This window comes from Paroedura picta, chromosome 9, assembly GCF_049243985.1.
Source record: "Paroedura picta isolate Pp20150507F chromosome 9, Ppicta_v3.0, whole genome shotgun sequence".
Lineage (NCBI taxonomy): Eukaryota > Metazoa > Chordata > Lepidosauria > Squamata > Gekkonidae > Paroedura > Paroedura picta.
The window spans coordinates 25,069,800-25,088,597 of record NC_135377.1 but is presented as its reverse complement, the minus strand read 5'-3'; the positions used below and the strand labels follow the sequence as shown (position 1 = coordinate 25,088,597).

Here is an 18,798-nt window from a genome sequence, read left to right as displayed (position 1 = left end):
TTATTAAAGGTTTGATTAGTCTTAAAGATTTTTCTCTTCCTGAAGCCCGTGTACAGGAAAGACTCTGTTTCCACTGTGAAACTGGAATAAGGTAATGCAATGGTACTAGAGGAAACATGTCTTTTGGATACGGATGAGCTGATTCCTCTGGCTTTGGCCTAATTAAGTTTGATCTTTTCTAGCACACAATAAGTAATCTTGAGAAGATCATAATTTTTCTCTCTATTTCTGGTTTTGTTTCTAATATATTTATTAGAATAGAATAATTCCACGTCTCGCCTATTGATCAATACCTGGCCTGGATAGCTCAGGCTAGCCCGATCTGAACAGATCTCTGAAGCTAAGCAGAGTCAGCTCTGGCCAGTATTTGGATGGAAGGCCATCAAGGAATACCAGGATCATGACATGGCAGCAGGCAATGGCCTATCACCTCTGAATGCTCTTGCCTTGAAACCCCCACTGGGTTGCCATTAGTCAACTGTAACTTGATGATACTTTCCACCTCTTCTAGGTCACAGGACTCAAGGCGGTTCATAATTTTCAATTAAACAATCTATAAAACATCATTTTATTGTTACGATCCATAAAATAGCATCCTAGTTAGCTCAGCATTACAATAAAATATGATCATTGGACACACAACAAGCCACACCCTAGATGGCTATAAAAAACAAAACAAAACAAAAACAGCTGGCACTGCTAATAGAAAATTGTCCTCAGCTATCCTCAATGGAAAGCCTAGTGGAACAGAGGCTGAATGTCATCTGGCAGTAAGTTCCACCAAGCTCTAGCCCTTGTTGAGGATATTTGAACCACCTGTGGGTCTGGCATCGCCAGCATACCACATGATAAAGAACCAGAGTTTCGAAGGGGTTGTTGTCTTTCTTATTTCTATAGCGACACTTCAACATGTTTCTTCTGGGATCCTTGAATCTCAAGATTACACAAGCACAAATCCATGGGGGGGAATCTATTCTGCTTTCAGTCTTCAAGGACACTGTGGGGAATTCTTCTCTGGGGGGAAAAACAGTGGATCTCTCACACTACTCATCAGGTCTCAGGCAGATCATTGTTTGCTACAAAGAGCAGCCTGAGGGGCAGAAGAAGGATCAAGAATAAATTTTAAACCCCATCCTAATGTCATTTGGAAGCAGATATCTTATTTCTGTGCTGATCACAGAACCCATTATGAGACATTATGAGATTTAACATCAAAAAAAATCTAACAGAGATGATGAGTAAAAGAAAATAAGAGCAGCCAAAGTTACAGAGGGGTAAGGGAAGCTCTGAAATTGGGCAGGTGCACAATTAAACTATGATTGGTGATCATTCTAAACATTAGATTAAGAAGTTTACTGGTTAGTTTTATCTGGGCTTTGAAAGTGAAGACCAGCACGGAATTATATTCAACAATGAACTGGAAGTTGGCTGGACCAGTGGTATTTTTGAGAAATTTTAAAAATGAGTCCCACCTTACAATAGCCTAACCTGGAAATTATCAGGCATGCACAGCTGTGGCCAGTTTTATTTTTATTTTATTTATTTATTATTATATTTATATACTGCCCTCCCCGAGGGCTCAGGGCGGTTTACAGAAAGGAAGGGAAGGATACAATTAACACATGGTAACAGTAACAGCAGTAATATTATAACAATAATAATTTAACAAGATCATAACAATAATACCATAACAGAAATTGTAAGAGCCTCAGCTCAACTCTTACTGGACCCTGTGGGCAACCGATTAATGCTGGTGGTAGAGGGAGGAAGCTTGAGGGCCAACTGGAAACGGTGGTTTGGTCGACCTCAACCAAAAGTTCAGTCATCTCCAAGAATGGTTGTAGTTCGTATAAAAACTGAGTGGGCAAAAAGGCACTCCTGATCACAGCTAGTATATTGGTCATCTAACAGTAGTGATAGATCAAGCCAAACCTGCAAATTGTTTCATCCAATATTCTCAGAACCATGAAGACACCGCATACAATATAGTCTGGGTAAAGAATGGTGAATTGAAGCCTGTAAAAATAGTTATTAAGGCCAAAGAGGATTGTTTTTTTAGCTATGCTACTTTAAAAGGCCCAGGACTGGGCCTTGTCTCATTGAGGCATTGATCACCTCCACTGCACCATGCCTTTATAAATCTTCAAAAACTAGTGCTAATGGCGTTTTTAAAGCAGCTTTAAACCATCATCAGGTGCTGTGGGAAGCAGTGACATTCTTGCAGCTCCTTCACCGCTGAAGTAATGTGTGTGTATATGTATGTGACACTGCCATTTATTTACCTGATTATTTGCCCATAATCAGCACTTGTTGATAGTCATACATAAAGAAACAGGCTACAGGCTTTAAAAATAACCAACTCAACTGCTTCAGAAGAAATATTCCAAGAAGGTTTCAAAAGGAATTATTTCAGATTGCATCTGGTTATATAACAGTTATATAAATTTCCTCGGAATATAATGTTTTGGTAGAGCGGAAAATATGTTCATGAATAAAAACGTGGATGATTCATCTGTGTGATGTTCTAAAAGTGTGTTTGATTATAGGGCTTGGCATCTTTCTAAAAATGTGCATGGAGTTTTTACGTTTGCATCTCACAAAAACGCTGCCTTCTCTTCCCAAGCTGTTCACGGTGGATTCCGTAGCAGACCTGCCTTGGGGCACCTCTATCTACTGATGATCTCATTGCAAGATCAGGGATTAATTAAACCTCTTTATTGGAATATGCAACTATATCATAACAAAATTGGGGAATGATTCCCATGAGACGGATATGTAACAGTTGGCTAAGTCCAGTGCAGTTTTCAGAAATGAAATCAAACTGCTCAGTGTCGAGTATGGCAGTGAGTGATGAAATAATACAGACCACTTCAGTAATCCAACAAATAATAACTCAGATGTCGGAATTAAGTGAAGCTGTTGGATGCTCTCCAAACCCCACTTCTGCTTAAAGGAGCAATGGCTGCCACTGGCTCTTATTAGAAGTAGCAGTGTCAAAGGGCACTGTGTAATCACAGGCAGCACTGCAGTCTTAGAAGCTAAAACATCCGTGCCATCTTCTTCCCGCTCTCCTTCCTCAGTTTTAGTGCTACGTATGATTTAGTTTCATTCATTTCCAGCTTACTTTTTGACTCAACCCAGGCCTCCAAGGAGACTCACAACAAAATAGAAGTCAAAATCAGCACAGCTGTGAACATTCTGATCCCATCTTACTCCTCATCAGCAGATAACACCATTTGAACAAAACCAGTAAAGTCCATTTCAGATGGACTCCAGAGTTTGCCTACAGTAGACACTTCTTACACATTTTCAACAGCTCAACTCCCCCCCCCCCGCCCCATTACGTCAACTTCCATGGTTTTCCTGGAAAGGGGGGGGGGCGGGTCCAGTACTCCATGAGAATGAAATCTGGGGAGCTGCAGAGAGGGAAGCATGGGAAAGCTACCATATACATGGTACAGCTCTGTCCATGCTACATAGAAAACAAACCATGGAGGAATGCCTTTATGCCATAGATCTTACCTATGGAAAACTTCCAGATGGGAACTGAGCCCAAATGAATTATGACCAACTGACTACTCTCAATTGAGGACACATCATTTTTGTCCCCTAGCCACCAAGAATGACATAGGAAGCTAATATTCTGGAAATGGTATATAGGTACTTTAACATTTACTAAAAGGTTTAAATAAGATTGCAAAAGGCAATTCGTCTCCAAAGGATTACAGGAGGTTAAGTGTAGAAGGTCTTTAACATTCATTCACTATGCAGAGAAAAAGTAGATTATAAGTATGCATGCATGCTGGTTGAGTAAATAAGAGAAATATTTACAGACTTAATCCGATTCAACAGATAAAATCTCAATTCCACTAGACTCCTGCAAAGCCCAACTGACTACAAATGTGGTTGTGGCCTCATGTACTATTTTTAAGAAAAAGTGCTAACAGTGAACTACATGTCTCATAGCTGGGAGGCACCTATGCTATTTAAATATCATCAGGTTGAAAGGACAGCAGTAATAACAAAGATTTGTCTTCCAATAAATTTTTTTTACAAACACTTAGATGTAGTGACCCCTTTTTCTAGTATCTGACTCTCTGTTTTAGGACTAAGGATGTTGTCCTTGAGCAGAGGACATTTTTGAATTGCAAACAGGAAAAAGTGACATTTTGATACATGAACTCTAATAGTAATAACACAAGAGCACAATTTTAAGCATATATACAATTCCATATGATAGATGAGCCTGCCTTGTTGATGACAGATGTAGAGAAGGCTGAATTGGAGTCATACATAGTTTTGTGCCTTTTTCAATAAACAGGTAAATTGTTAAGTAGTCACGTTCTGTCAATTCTGCCTTTTTGTCTAAAATGCAGTTGTTCCTGAACATCCACAGTCATATATCTAATCTGTCCAAAATAGCTATTTGTGACAAGAAGCACTATTTTCTGTCTGGTAACTGCTTTCAGAAGGTGAACATTTTGCAACCATGGCTAGGGTATTCCTTCATGGCATATAAATTTCATTGTTATGCAATTTGTTCAGACAACAAATAAGATGCTAGAAGGCTGTTCACTTCTAGAATGAGTAATATCTATCCCTAAATTCTATGAATCTGTGGGAACTGCTAACTGGAAAACAGCAACTGAAGGAGGAAATTCCCAAAAAGTTAGGTCAGAGGGAGGGAACAAAACAGAAAGGGGTGGTGGGGCATGGGAGATAAGAATGAAGAAAAGAGGGGCAGGAGGAAAAACAGAAAAGGAATGAATGAAAATTATATTTCTCACCCTTTGAGTAATGGTAGGTTACCAACTGTGCGTGTTTATGAAACAGCAAATTTAATAATAAATTTCACCTGCAAATAGGTAGCATAACCTCAGCTGTTTAGTCCATAAAACAGGTCACCATTTCAAGCTGAAGCTGTTGGTGATAGATGGCTTAGTCTCAGTTGGCGAAGGCAAAAACTGAACAAGAATTTCAATGCTCTGCTCCAATATGCTGTAAATTACTGCAATGGATTATCAGGGATGTGCACAAACCGGCTCATGAACCGGTCCCTAATTAATTTTGGCCACTTCATGGATCACACACTGAAGTTTGTGACAGGTCAACTGGCACAAATTTCCCATGAACATTCATATAGTTTGTGGAGGTTCATGCCAGTTCATGAATGGATACATTCATACTCCACTCAAATAAAATGTTTACCAAATTTCAAAACAATGGGAAGGGAGAAATTCTCCAGCTTTGGAAACACTGGTGAGAGTTTCAAACTAATCATGTCAGTTTTAAGAGGGTTTCTCCTGCCCTTCCCCAGTGTTCCCTTCCCATTTTACAACACAAAGCTTGCAAAATCTCACCCCCCTTACTTGGATTTGTGACTCTGTGCTTTGAGATCAGGACTTTCAAGTTTGCAATGTCAGTGTTCCTGGGTTCTTAAGGGTATTATACAAATGGTAACTGGTCGTGCTGGTCTTGCAACCCCCATTGCTTGGATCACAAATATGTACTTCACATTGCCGCAGTGGCACTTGGTTCTGCTGGGATTAGTACATTGCACTGGTTCTGCTGGAGTTTCATTCCCCTTGCTTGAAGTGTACTTCACATCCATTCTGTTAAGCTGGCATTGGCACAATGGCACTGGTTCTGTTGAGAACTAGTATATTACAACTGGTACTGCTTGCAAAAAATCCTCCCCCCTTCAATTTCTATTCCAGAGATTCTTTGACTTGACCTTAGTCCTGCTAGGGTTGCACTGCCACAGCTGCACTGGTGGTTCTGGGCTTGCAAAAATCCCCCCCACCTTCAATTTCTGCAGACATTCTCTGGGGCTTTGATACTTTTCTGCTGAGTTTCTATTGCCTTGTCCTTGCTTTTTTCTTCTACTAGAATCATTGGAAGATGAGAGCACCTTCTTTTGGGGGCCATAACTTGGACACTATAAATCCAATCTTTCCCAGGCACGGAGGGTAGTTAAAGTAGAGTCAGCTTGAGATCCTCTGCCAATTTGGTATTCCTAGCTTGCCAGTGGGGACATTGTACCATGTCACAAACCATACAAACAGAAATGGATCATTTAGTACATAAAAGTTTGTGACAGTTTTTGACTGGTGAACTGGGCACACCACTCACCATGCTGTCACAAACTACATTCCTGGTTCATGTCCATCCCCAATTATAATGTGAGGCTGTCTTTTGCACAACATTCATCTTTAATTTTACACCAGAGTGTTAAAGTAGATCTACCTTTGAATGCTACTTGGAAACTTATATTAGTGAAAAATACAGTAGCACAACATATGTCTGGTGTTTAACACTGACAACCCAGCACCATTTATTCACTGAGCCAACTTGGTTAGGAATGGCAGCTTCTAATCTGCAAGCCAAATTTGATTCCCTGCTCCTCCACATGCAGCCAGCTGGGTGACCTTGGGCTCATCACAGCACTGGTAGAGCTGTTCTGAACAGGCAGTAATATCAGGGCTCTCTCATCATCACCTACCTCCCAGCATGTCTGCTGTGGGGAGAAGAAAGGGACAGCAATTGTAAGCTGCTTTGAGACTCCTGGTAGAAAAAAAGCAGCATATGAAAACCAACTCTTTTTCTTATTGGTTATTCTTTTACATGAACAAGTTTTCATTATAAATTGAAAGGCATATATGAGACCACAATATGCAGAGGACCACCTGCTTTTTTATAAAGCTGCCTGAGAAGAGAGATCTTATACAGAGGCCATTAACATTGGTCAAAGTATATGGAACCCCGAGAGAACTTGTTTTCTATGGAATTATTACTGCCATCATCATCATATTGTATAATATTCTCCCCATAGTTGCTCATTAATACTTCATATTTCCAGATACAGGCCCAAGACTACTTATTCAGGTTTCCCATTCATTTTCTTTTGTTGGAAAGAACTGTCTTTTGTTGTAGTTAATATACATTGTATATTAATTTGATTTATGTTTAAATATTTTATGGGTTGATTGTATATGTATACATTTGCATGTGCCAGGAAACCACAGCCAAGTGCACAAGCACATTTTAACACATGTGCACACCCGATGGTACTTCCTAGATGCAAAGTTCTCCAGCAGAAAAACTGTGATGCGAAGTACCCTAGACTTAGCACAGCTCATTTGAAGACATGCTTTCAAATAAACAGCTATGCTGAATTCATAAATGCAATGGCGCCTGCCCCACTAGCATCTTGATTGTTCTATTTAGTAATGTAGACTGGGAGAGGGTACAGAGTTGAAGCTAGGCATAATATGAACCACAGATATAACATGGCCCTAAAATTGATTGATTGCAGTGAGTCCTTTGGAGAAAAGAAGAGACAAACATGTAATAAATCAATGCTAGCTAAATGGACTTTCAGTTCCAGTATACTAGATACTGCAGGCATATAAAAGAGGAAGGGCAGCTGCCCTTTTATGATACTTGTAGGGTCCCTGGAGACCTCTGTCTGGCCATTGATGGGAAGAAGATAGACCATCAGTCTGATCCAGCAGGACTCTTCTTATGTTAACTTCCCACACTCACAACAGAAGCCTGCCTCATAGTTTGAAGAATGGCTGCAATACGAGGACTATCAAAGTCTTAACATCGTTCTTTGTATTATTGATCATATATCCATTAAGAAAGCTATTCTGTACAAGGCACACTCATGATGCAGGGGATTTTCATAGGGAAGGAAAAATAATCTTTGACAACAGCATGAGTGGCACAGAAAGGTGCTCCAGGAATTGGTGCCATTTATCATATTAATTCACATTTTCTGGTGTGGACAGTATGTGAGTCTTCCAAATCCGCTGATGAGACAAAATAATTCCAAAGGCATACAGCCAAAGCACGCAGCAAGAATGTAGCACTTTCTCTCACAATGAGGTGACTGGGCAATAAAATGGAAGATGGAATATAATGTTGATAAGTGCACACTGGGAACAGATCCTAACTGAGTTCTAAATCACTCAAGAGATTATAAATCATTTGAATCATTATGGATAAGCAACGGGAACAGAAAGCAGCTTTAAAGGAAAATACTGTTGAACAGGAGACAGAATAACATCTAAGAATATACAGCCTGCCCAACCATCAGTGCTTGGTGTGAGTAAACTACATTAATAAAGCTAGCATGAAAGTTCTACATTGTGGGCGTGGTAGAAAGTGTCATCAAGTCACAGCCAACTTGTGGCACCTCCATGGGGTTTTCAAAACAAGAGACATTCAGAAGTGGTTTGCCATTGCTTGCCTCTGCTTAGTAAGCCTGGGTTTGCTTGGGGGAGAGGGGGTCTCCCATCCAAATACTAAACAGGGCTCACTCTGTTAAGCTTCTGACAACTAACAAGATTGAGGTAGCTTGTCTATCTAGGTCACAGCAATAAATTATAATAATCCATAGTTGCAAAATGGTCTCATACTGCTATTTTAAGGATTGCTGAGGACAATGGGTTGTATCCTGCCACTCTGTTCAGATACTAGCAGCAATTCTTTATGTACAAGAAGCCTTCCTTGGAGGCTTTACTGGCAGAAGGTTGCTTGCACCAAAGACTATAATATTGTTGTCTGAGTAGAATGATGAGATACTACACAGACCATTTCTGCACTAGGCATCCAGTTCTGTGCAGGGCTCGTCCAGTCACAGGGCTAATTTCCACTTCCAAAAGATGTTGTCACCAGTCCGGGGCAGTCCCAGGCCTGGCCTGACACAGCCCCTCATTTGCCCCATGGCAAGATCATGTGTGTTCTTTTAGCATGGGGTGAATGAGAGCCTGCATAGTGCCAGGCTGGGCACCGCTGTGGATCAGCGCTAATCTTGTCTGGAAACGGAAATTAACCCTGTGACCAGATGAACACTATTGGGCTGAATTCTTGGTACAGAAAATGACCCACTCTGACTCTGGTCCAACAACCTGTCAGAAGTTGCTGATCGATGCACATGCCACCCTTATTTACACTCTCACACACATAGTTCTTTCTCTCTACAAGTTGATTCCTGCGCTTGTGAATCCCATATGGACTAACAGCTATGTAGACTAGGAGCAGCACTGTGGAGGGAAATGACCCTGTCTTCTTTCTTCTAATTCAGCAAAGCTGCTCTCAGGAAAAAAAATACTTATTTCATCCTTTCCCTTATTTTCCTCTTCAGTGCAGAGAATGACTTTCTCTGATGGAAAAAATATATATCTTTCTTGGTTGGAGGAAGACTTGATGAAAAGGAGGGTGTTAAAGGAGCCATTGGATCAAACTCATAGTGAGGGTGATTGAACAAACAATTCTATTTCTGAGTTCAAAGTTCAATAGTCCTTACATGGCTACTTCATTTGTACATCCATAAATGAAAAATTGATTCACTGAGTGGGGAGATCATTCTTCTGGGTAACAAAGTAGTTTGATGATGGGTTGTATCCAACTGGATTATTCACTCAGTCTCTCCCAATTTTCTACCTCAGTACAGCCCACAATGTGCATGCTTTTTGTCCATGCAGATGCCACAATTCCTAGCACAAAAGAGAACCATCCTCTCCTTTTCAGCAGCAGAAAAACTGGCTGGATCCGATCTCTCTATAAAACAAAGCAAAATTCAGTCCAGTGGCACCAATACTACTTGGGCCAATGAAGTTTTATGCAAGGTATGAGCTTCCTTGCGCACAGCACACTTCTTGCAATGCCTGAAAAAGCATTTGAAGAAGTGTGCTTCCACATGAAAGCTCATGCCTTGAGTAAATCTTTGTTGGTCTTAAAGGTGCCATTGCACTCAAACTTTGTTCTGCTGCCTCAGACTAACATGGCTACCCACCTGAATCTATCTCTATAAAACGTGTGCTTTCATAATGTAGCTTAAGAAATCAGTGGAGTGGAAAAAAATTATAACAAAAGGAAGGATCTTAAACAGAACATTTAAAAAGTTGCCATATAACACTAGATGCACAGATCCAGCAGTTCTTTGTAGGTATTAAGAGGATGGCCATGGATTGTATATAGCAGTGGTCCCCAACCTTTTTATTACCAGGGACCGGTCAATACTTGACAATTTTACTGCAGCCCGGGGGGGGGGTAGTCTTTTGCCGAGGGACGTCACCGCTGCCGCCTGAGCCCCTGCTCAACTTGTTTTCCCGCCGGCGCCTCTGACTTCCCACCGCCTGCTAGGGGGCGCGGCCAGCAGCAACTGCACAGTACCACGCCAAGAGGGTAGTAGCTGCTGGAGACCACCAAAACTAAGCCAGCAGCAGAGTGGCAGGGCAGCCCCTGAGGCAGCAGCTGGGGAGGAGGACAAAGAGGAGCCGCGGCCCAGTATCGACTGATCCACGGATCGGTCCCGGTCTCTGGACCGGAGGTTGGGGACTGTTGGTATATAGAGCCACTTTGCCTTCAAGGGCTTTACTATGCATGCCAATGGAGGGAACAGGCCTGGTCATGGAGAGAACTAGATAGAAAATTGTTGTCCACACTGGAATGAATGGGAAGCATACTGATACTGGAGCATATATATATATATAAATTATGGAACAGAAGAAACACATTTGTAAATCCTCATAGAGGATTTAAAAAACCCCTCTTTAGTTCACAACACAGCATTTCCAGATAAGTATTGACGTTGTATTAGAAAAAAAAATACAGTTATCTCTTGTTTTCTGTGATGACGCAAAGTATTTCTCAGACTTCCAACTGAAGCTTCTAATTATGTACAGATGCCAGGCTTTAAAAGAAAGTATATGGTTATCCACAAATTCATGGTCTCATGCTTACATACTTGGATATTTTAATGCACAATTTCTCTCCCACTGCTGCTATTTCAAACTGGATTTCATTCTTCAAGCCCAGATTATCTGGCCTCATAATTGCCACTGTGCATTACATTCTTAAAACCAAGATAAATTTACTTAAGCTCTGACTTGCTCAGTCATGTGCTGGCATGAAAATCTTTGGTCAGGCACTCGCCTGCTCTTAATCAAATCTAAATTTGAAGTTGGTATACATGAAGGCATCTCAAGGTATACAACACGTATTCTCACAATGATTTACATATTAAAATTAAAGAACTCCTTTGTATCATTAGGTCTCCTCTGTTTTGCGATCAGTTGTTTCCATAAAAGTTGCCAAAGGGTTAGTAGGGATGCAATATGATACTGAAAGCTTCAAAGAACATTTTACATTAATACAGAACATATGAATTCAAGAAAATCATTCCATGCTTTTGCAGCGGAGAAGCATCCACGAACTCCAATACTGGATACCCAATATATTTTCAGGTTGCATGCCAACCTCTGGTCTTTACCAAATCATATCTCAACACCAGGACTGTCCTTTTTCTTTTGTAAAACATGTGAAATGCTTATAAGTGAAAGGGGTCACAGTTTTGCTTTGATTACCTGTAAGTTATATGTTTATGCTGCCACTTCTGTCCTGTTAATGCGTATCGTTTTCGACGAATATTAAATCTAGAGCTGCCTCTTGTCTGGTCGGGCACACCGCAGCGAGGTTTCTTCATCCAACTTGAAATAAATAAAGGAAGAAATCAGCAGCTCGCAAGGACAATATTTTAAACCTGCTGACCAATGCTAGCCCACTGAATTAACAATAAATAATCACTGTTCTATCTTTTCTCATAAAGGACACAGTACCCGCCCCCCATTCGTTTTCACATCTTTTTCACATAGTTTCAGATTAGCAATTATAAAGAAGAGGCCACAGATACCCTGATCCAGAGGCAGGAAGATGCAGAAAAACAGAATTGTAGGCAGAATTGCCCCCTATATAACTTGTGTGAATCTTTTGGGAACTCTGTGCAAAAGGGAGACAACCTGTTGATATGTTCAGCAAAAGAAACAAAGGGTGTAAATTTTAAGTTACATTAGCTTCTCCTTCAATTTCAAAACCAGTATTGTCATGGATATGGCTGGGAATATAGATAGTGGCTGATCCTGACCATCATGGGGGATGTTTCTGTACACCTGAAACAGATCTGGCCTAGGTAAGCTCTGAGCTGTGGGAAATCTCACATGCAGAAAAGGTCTTGGAGGGTCTTCTTAGAAGGGGTTTCTTGCTTGTGGCATGCTTACTTTCAGGTAGTGTATTTTAATGGACTCTTGTAATAGCCCTCCTTTAATTATCTATTGAGCAGTAATGGATGGTATGAGTTAGAGTTAGTCAATGTTGCTTATAATAAAAGGATGAAATGGAAATAAAGGTTCTCTAATAGTATTACTTGAGTACTAGTCCCTAATGAAGCAAAGATATTGCTAAAGTGTACCTCTTGCCAGGAATTAAATGACCCGCTATAGGAAAACTAACTAGATGCCTAAGGCTTCTTATATTTACACACATACCTAAATCAGAGCTGTCCAGAATCAGTCAAAACAGAAGGTTTCATAAAAAGTAAAGCTTTGAATCACAGAATCACAGAGTTGGAAGGCACCTCCTAGGTCATCTAGTCCAACCCCCTGCACCATGCAGGACACTCACAACCCTATTGCTCATCCACTGTAACCTGCCACCTCCTTAAACCTTCACAGAATCAGCCTCTCTGTCAGATCCAGCCTCTGTTTAAAAATGTCCAAAGATGGAGAACCCACCACCTCCCGAGGAAGTCTGTTCCACTAAGAAACTGTTCTAACTGTCAGGAACTTCTTCCGGATGTTTAGACAGAATTTATTTTGTATTAATTTCATCCCACTGGTTCTGGTCCATCCCTCTGGCTTTGGGAGAAAGCAGTAGTTGTGGGGAGAGGGACAACCAAACCCTCAATAAAAGTAGACAGTTTTGTGACAAGATAATAGGTTAGATCCTATACAGAACATATAGAAATGGCTGGTAGAAGTGAATCTTTCCTGCTTTCATTTTCCCAGAAGCCATCCCTAAGTCTTGGAAAGGCAATGCTGGAAGTCGGTCCAGCACTGGTAAAGACCAGCAGGCATAGAGAGAAAAATACGCGTAACTCCATTGTCTACCTCTTATGCCAGAGGAAACACTGATAGCAGAAGAGGCAGGAAGAGTGATTTTGCCCATTTCCCCTTACTCAATATAACCAATTGTGTTGCATGTTGTTTTGTCTATATGGATCCCACCCAAACCCAAGAATAACCTTTTTAGGATCATGAAGGACTTCTGGGGAGGGAAAGAAAAATCTACCTTCACCAATGCCTTCTATGGGGCAGTACCTAAGATCCAATCCAATGTTTATTGAGTTGTCTTGAGTAGTTTTATTTCTTCCATTTCATTATCATGTCACAGATTCACTCTGTACCGTAACCTATTTTGGTTTTGGTCTCACTTTCAAATTTTAACATTCATTTTGACATAAATGTCACATCTTTTCAATTTGGCATTCTTTTTCTTTGAAGCTACCAACAAGCACATATGTACATGATCCCTAATCAAAACTCTATAATGATTAAACCACAGCACCTATGATCCTGCAGTCATAGCAAGGGTCCTCTTTGTGCACACTGATTAAAATGTGGCATGTGTCCTTGAGTGCAACAGTAATGTATAAAGGAGGAAAACCCAGAAAACAAAATCTGTGGCAAAATACTTGTCACCAGTGATGCAAGCAAAGTAAAATAAAACAATAAACAGAAGGTGTGGCATACTTCTAATGCATCTGTAATATTCTTCAAACAAGATCAGGTCATTCAGAATCTCAAGGAATATGGAAGAATTTGAATAAAAAGAATAAAAATTATTAGTGAATCAATAGTAGCTATGGTTTGGTTTGTGGCTGAACGATGAATTGGCTGAACCATGAATTGGATGATGATCTGAAATGCCGGTTCACAAACCAAACTGGTTTGTAGCCATTTGTGAGCCATTTCAAGTTTTAAAATCCCTGTGGGTTTTTAATGGGAGCAGAAAATGGGTTTTCAAACAGCTGAGTGGCAGGGACTGTCAGCTGTTTGGTTTAAATGGCTCTAAGCCATTGGTTAAAATGGCTTTAAGCCATTTAAACCCTGCTTTCTGTTTCTCATGAAAAGCTACAGCCAAGTGGCAGTTTTCAGCTTCCTTTCAAGTTTTTAAGCTGTTTCTCATGAAGAACTGCCACAAACTGTATCAAAAACTGTGGAAGCTTGCAGTGATTCTTCAGTTCACTGATTCATGTACTATGAACATTCATGATGAACTTTAGTTTTTTAGCTGGTTTGTGCCCATTCCTAGGGATCTTTAGTCACTAGGGGCCTGGTTTCCAATTCCTTTTTTGGGGGTGAGATGGGGTGGGGGTGGGGGTAAATTACCAATATTAATCTTGATCACAATAATTCCCTGATCTCAGACTCATTTTGCCACAGTAACACAGATAATGACTGCCACGAACTGGGCTGCACATAATTTGCTTACATAAAATGTGGCAACTCTAATTCTAGGGAAGTGCATTTACCTTCATTAACATCCTTTAGTATAGTTCCTGACAGCAGCATCACCATGTAAACAACCAACCACCAGATTCTGTAGCAGTCATGCTTTGGGCACAAATTGACACAGAGCTGAATATAATGGGCTTATACATCCCAAAGCCAATGCTGTGTTTTGGCCTTTGAATTTAGGTGCCTCTTTCCAGTCAGATGGTCTGAATAACCACCATTTCATTTCCTCCACAATCCAAAATCAGAGAGCTTGTTTTGTCCAGAATTCTGACATATTTGAGCTCCTCATTAGTCTCTTTTTACAAAGAAATAGCCCTAATTAGCAGCCTTATGAACAGGAGCAGAGCGATTCCCTCTGCAACTTTCCAAATATTTATTTTAAATAAATTTGGTACAAATTCTGTGCATAGGGGAAATCGTGTAACCATCTCTATGTAACTAATGAAATATGCATCCCTGCAGCATTAGAGTGTATTACAGTATCTATATTGATGCGTGTCTATGGGTAACTTCAGAAGAGAGAGTTGTTCTAGAAGACTAAGGAAAGAGCCTACGGAAATTGGTTCATTCAACATACATGTTTGGCAGATTTATTTCTGCAAGTCACTTTTACAGGTGATCTTCAGATTAATTTATGACGGGCTTCATTTCCTTCAGCCACTCTTTATTTCTTACTATGGTTTCCAGTCCAAGCCTGGCAACCAGCAGAAGGGGAGTGGGGACATGGGAGGAGCATGTAATTTTGGTGACATGGGCAATGTCATGACATCACTTTCAAGCACAGTCTCGAAGTGTCAATGGGTAGCTCCTAATCACCAAAGCTCTGTGGTAGTTTCCAGTGATTCCTAGAACTACCCATCGTCACTTCCAGATTGTCTCTGGAACTGACAATTTGGCAGGGCTGGAGCAGTGGCAAGCCACAACAGCTATCAGCAGATGGCCTCCCACCATTGCAGGATGCCTGACAGGCCTAATTCTTGCATAATTATGAGGCTAGAGTGGACCATAAGCAAATCAAATTCATTCCTTTTTCTGAAGAAACCATTAACGTGAAATATATTTTTGCCTATTTGCGGAACACTACTAATGATGCGGATTACTTAGACATAAACTACCATTTCTTAGTCTGTACTAGGACTAGTTAAAAATAGGTCTTTCCCACTCTTTCAAATGTCAAGCATCTAGCAATACCTCATTTGTTCACTGTGCTCTTGGGGAGAGATCACAGTATTCAGTGTACCTGAACTAATGAGGGGAGGTTTTACTGGCTGACAAATACAAGCCCTTTTCTGTTGCTAAGCTAATTATTTTCAGCAAATAATATAAAGTATTCTTCTGCATTTGCAAGCTCTTAAATGAGGGCAGGCTCTGCAGCATACCTGAATGAACCCATGTGGCCCATCACATTATCAGCTTAACACTAGAAGTTCTGAATCAGCTTCCAAAGTACAGAGACAACAATCTTTTCTTGGGTCCACCAGAAGCTTTTTACCTCAACATTAGTGAAAACAGATGGAAGAAAAGGCTTTGGGGGCTGCCACAAAAGAATCCATGTATGCTTCCTGAGATAAGAACAGGCATCCAATTTAAAGCAAGTGTTCTATAGGAGCCATTCATGTGCTAAAGAAAACAAAACCTTTCTTTAGCAGACAATAGCAGATTTACAGTAATAATCATGCAAGGGTTCAATTGGATGCAGACAATATTAGGTGTGCATTCTGACCATTAATCTTGTGCCAAAAGGAAATGGCATGGCATAGTTAAATGAGCCATGGAAATGCTTTCCCAATAATATACTTTATCTTCTTGTATGTGCAATATGCCATATGCTTGAAGAATGTTCAAAAATTTACAAGCCTTCTTGTAAATTAGAAGAAAATTGGCTACCTTCAAAAACCAACCTACCACAAGTCCTTCCCTTCACAGAAATGTGCAGACCACATTTAAGGAATTGCAAGGCCTGGTGCAGGAACAGACCATTGCTCAGTGACAGGATGCATGTATTGAGTGCATAAGTTCAAAGTTCCAATTCCTGGAAGCTCCAATTTAAAAAAAAGATCTCTGGTAGCAAAGCTGGGGATGTTTTCTCTCTGTGACCTTACAGAAGCACTGGGATACAAACCACCAATTTCTAAATCAATCTGGAGTACTATGAGCAGTTCTGGAGCCTCACTTCAAAAAGGATGTGGACAAAATTGAGTGGGTGAAGAGGAGAACAACAAGGATGATCCAGGGCCTGGAGACAAAACCCCAGGAGGAAACGCTGAAGGACTTGGGAATGCTTAGCCTGAAGAAGAGGAAGTTGAGGGGATGTGATTGCTCTTTAAGTATTTGATAGGTTGTCAGAGGAAGGCAGGGATCAGTTCCTGTTAACAGCAGATGATGGCATCCACAGTAATGGGTTTAAACTATGTGCCCAATGCTACTGGCTAGTTATCAGGAAGAATGTTTCATAGTCATAGTAGTTCAGTTGTGAAATAGGCTGGCTAAAGAGGGGGTAAGCTCCCCCTCACTGTCAGTCTTTAAGCAGTGGCTGGACAGATACTTCTCATGGAAGCTTTAGGTTTATCCAGCATGGGACTGGATGATGATGACGATGATGAAGCAGATGAAAATTTTGTTTTTATATCTAACCCCTAAGAGTTCTGAAGTGACTTATAGTCACCTTCCCCTCCCAGAATGTGAAGGTGTAAATAATCAATGATCCATGAATTTTAAGAGGTATAATTTTGGTTAGGATTGCAGCATTAGTCAACTGAGTAACCATGCCTAGTTCCAGCTTTCACTGTAGCACAACCATCAAAACCTGGCAGACATCCTTGCAGAACCTATAACTCTGGATCTGGAGTAGATTAATAATCTGGCTTTAGTGGGCCTTGTTTGTGTTAATGGACACATTTGATGTCTAATGCTAAGTGAATACGATTTTAAATTTTTAAATGTAGATGAACTTGCTGTTACCAAAAGGATTGTTTTTTTTAATGTTAAGTACAGATCTATTTCCACCGCAACCAGGAGTTTATGATCATTAAGAACATGCAGAGCATTTGTTCTCTTCTTGAAGTCTCTATAAAATATTAAGATTTTTTCTCTTCACCCATTTGTACAATTGTTTATCTCCTGTACAGCCGGTTAGAGCAGGTGTGCTTTAAAGTTACCAAAAGAACATATATCACCATAATCTGCTGGGAGTCGATATTTTCACCTGCACAAACATCAGGCTCACATGCAATTTCCATGCATTTAAACTGCACAAAGCAGTGCAACCAAGGACAAGCACTCCAACACACGGCAATAAGCAAACAACAAAAAGACAGATGCTCTCACCTCAAGGTGATATCACTACATCAAATGAAAGAGGCAAGGGATAAAGCAGAAACAGAACTATTATATACTGTGTTAGAAATATTCGATACACAAACATTACACAGGTGCACATAGAAAATCTGCCACTGGAGCACAGTAAAATTTCAGTTCAAAATGCAGGTTTTTTTTTTTATAGTGTAATGACCTTCAGTTATCTGAACTGGTATTAATTCAACCAGTTTTAATACACACTGAAGATCTAGCAGAAAAGCCTCTTTCAAGCACAGCCAAGAGACTAGTGGTAAGACGCAGAGCTGCAGCTACCTCTCCCATCTCATCCTTTCTCCAGAATTCCTCCTTAGAAGAATGTGCCTTCAAATTACAACCAACCCATGGCAACCCAATCCACAGGGCATTCTAGTCAAGAGATGAACAGAGGTGGCTTGCTATAACTTGACTATGCATAGCTATCCTGGACTTCTTTATGGTCTCCCATCTAAGTTCTAACCATGGCTGACTCTGATGATCTTGGGCTAAGCTGAATTGTTCAGAATGCTGACTTAGCTGCAATTAATATGTGGGCACTGGCAATGATTGTGATTAAGGCCAACTAGGGAACAGAAACCAGGAACTGAAGCAGGCTGCTAGTCATGCTTGTGAACCTTGATTACCTTCAACAGCTGCTAAAGACATGCTCAGGTTAATTTACTCACAGTGAAGGCATGAAGTAGCCAATCATTTGTCCCTCTCCTATTTTATCCTCACAACATCTCTGTCAGATAGGTTAAACTGAGAGAAACAGACTAAAATTTGAACCTGGGCCTATCAGATTCTATTCCAACACACTAAAGCAGCACTACCACACACTGGCTCTCACTCCTTTTCTCTCTATTGCATTATAGTTCCTATCTTCTCAACTATATGTTGCCTGCCTACAGGTGATGGTTAGAGAGCTCCTGGGATTATAGCAGATCTTCAAGTAACAGAGATCAGCCCACCTTATGGTTGCCAGGAGGGAGGTGGGAAGGGATTTACCTAGACTGGGAGGAAGATCTAGGTGAATTTTGGCATGCTTGTATCTCCTACTCTTGTCTGACAGCTTCTTACACCTCTAGTCTAGCTTGTTGGC

General features: G+C 40.6%; 1 protein-coding gene across 3 annotated transcripts in view; it reads right to left on the bottom strand.

The window, feature by feature from the left end:
* The window catches only part of MMP16 (matrix metallopeptidase 16), a 187,437-nt gene that overhangs the window by 80,681 nt on the left and 87,958 nt on the right, over positions 1-18,798 (bottom strand). For 2 of the 3 annotated variants that reach the window (XM_077351973.1, XM_077351975.1), the window contains exons 3-4: positions 17,691-17,705; positions 11,376-11,498 (exon numbers count right to left, since the gene is read on the bottom strand). In XM_077351973.1, the coding sequence (XP_077208088.1) occupies positions 11,376-11,498; positions 17,691-17,705 (138 nt within the window). The remainder of the gene's footprint in view (positions 1-11,375; positions 11,499-17,690; positions 17,706-18,798) is intronic. The other variant, XM_077351974.1, reaches the window with a different exon arrangement.